The following is a 1,527-nucleotide window of genomic DNA, read 5'->3' as shown; positions in this document are numbered from 1 at the left end:
ATATAAATACACACACACACACACACACACACACACACACACACACACACATATATATATATATATATATATATATATATATATATATATATATATATATATTTGTATATGTGCACACACACATTTATAGAGGTTCACAAGTTGCTTTTGAAGCCATGAAGTAACTTCAGAAATCATTGTCTCATCATCTTGGAAACGTTTGCTCTTCAAAAATGACTGTGTGGTCGGAAAAAGGTGAAATTCAGATGGTTCAAAGTCAGGAAAGAAGGAGGATGTGGAAGGATGTCGAAGCCATCAGGGTAATGTGAGAGTTGTGAACGGGCGTTTTCTTGTACGAGGTAGACACTTTAGTCAACATTCCGAGCCTCTTGGTTTTGACAGCCTCTCACAATTTCTGCAGCAGTGAAGCGTAGTAAGCTCCTGTTATTGTAATATCTTTTGTCAGGAAATACAGCATCACTACTCCATGCTTGCCCCAAATGAAACTGTGGTCATGACCTTGCCTGCCGAGCATATGCAGAGGGCCATGATAGCCAACACTAACCTTGACTTCGATCTTCCAAATTAGCAGCCTTCACTTGAGGGATGGTGTTCTTATCAATGGCAGACAGGGGTCACCTGGGTTAGGAGCCGTTTCCACTCCCGAACTGGCGATGCAAATATCTAACAAGGTCATATAATAGGGCATCCTCCCCATAAGTTGCTCTCATATTATCGAAGGTTTCCTGTGGTGTGAGGCCATTCATGTAAAAAATAAATAAATGAATAAATAAATAAGTGAATAAAATTATCACTGTCCGATTATCCACTGGTTTCATTTTCACAAATTACTTATACTTAACTGCTGTAATAGAAAAGATATTGTGAGTTAAGGACTGGATATCAACACTCACATTAGCCGTTATACTTTTATTGAGGAAAATTATGGCCACTGGGACCGGCGGTGTCCTGGGATGGAATTGGAGCAAAGCTAAAATGTTGTCGCACAAAAAAGAGAGCAAAGTCTGAGGTCTGAATGACCCAACTTGGGCTAAGGTCATGGGATTTAGGCCAGTGAACTCTCCACACACACACACAAACAAATGAATGCATATACAAACACTCAAACATACACACATACAACTCTAACGATGGTTTATGCTGCATCATAATCTCTGCTTACATTCACTAACATAAGGAGATTCGGCCGTTAACCTGCAGGACCTGCTGGACTCGCTGCACTGGCATTCAACCCATGTAGTCGCGATAGTTTCTGACTGCGCGTTCTTGGTCCCACGTCTCAACGCTGCCCGGGCGCATCAACCGCACGTTGCATATGGCTTGGCTGGGCTCCTGCTGGTAGAACCTGACGAGGTAACAAGCCAACATAACACCTGTTCGCCCGCGACCCATTCTGCAGTGAACACACATAACCTGGAACACAAATGCGCATCCTGTTAGGAATATACCCTCATTCCAAGGAAGTAAGCATTTAGATCGAAATACAGTACTTCACCCATTTTTATTTTGGATGATAACAATGGCCGT

The 1,527-nt window shown here is 42.0% G+C and overlaps 1 protein-coding gene across 1 annotated transcript in view; it reads right to left on the bottom strand.

Annotated features, from left to right (window-relative positions):
- Positions 1–894: 894 nt before the first annotated feature.
- The window catches only part of LOC113818131 (dual specificity protein phosphatase 23), a 10,705-nt gene continuing 10,072 nt past the window's right edge, over positions 895–1,527 (bottom strand). The window contains exon 3 of the mRNA XM_027370287.2: positions 895–1,413. Coding sequence (XP_027226088.1) covers positions 1,228–1,413 — 186 coding nt within the window. The 3' untranslated portion in view covers positions 895–1,227. The remainder of the gene's footprint in view (positions 1,414–1,527) is intronic.

Source organism: Penaeus vannamei, unplaced genomic scaffold (genome assembly GCF_042767895.1).
Source record: "Penaeus vannamei isolate JL-2024 unplaced genomic scaffold, ASM4276789v1 unanchor5392, whole genome shotgun sequence".
NCBI lineage: Eukaryota > Metazoa > Arthropoda > Malacostraca > Decapoda > Penaeidae > Penaeus > Penaeus vannamei.
The sequence above is the reverse complement of the archived record's forward strand: the minus strand, read 5'-3'. Positions and strand labels throughout refer to the sequence as shown.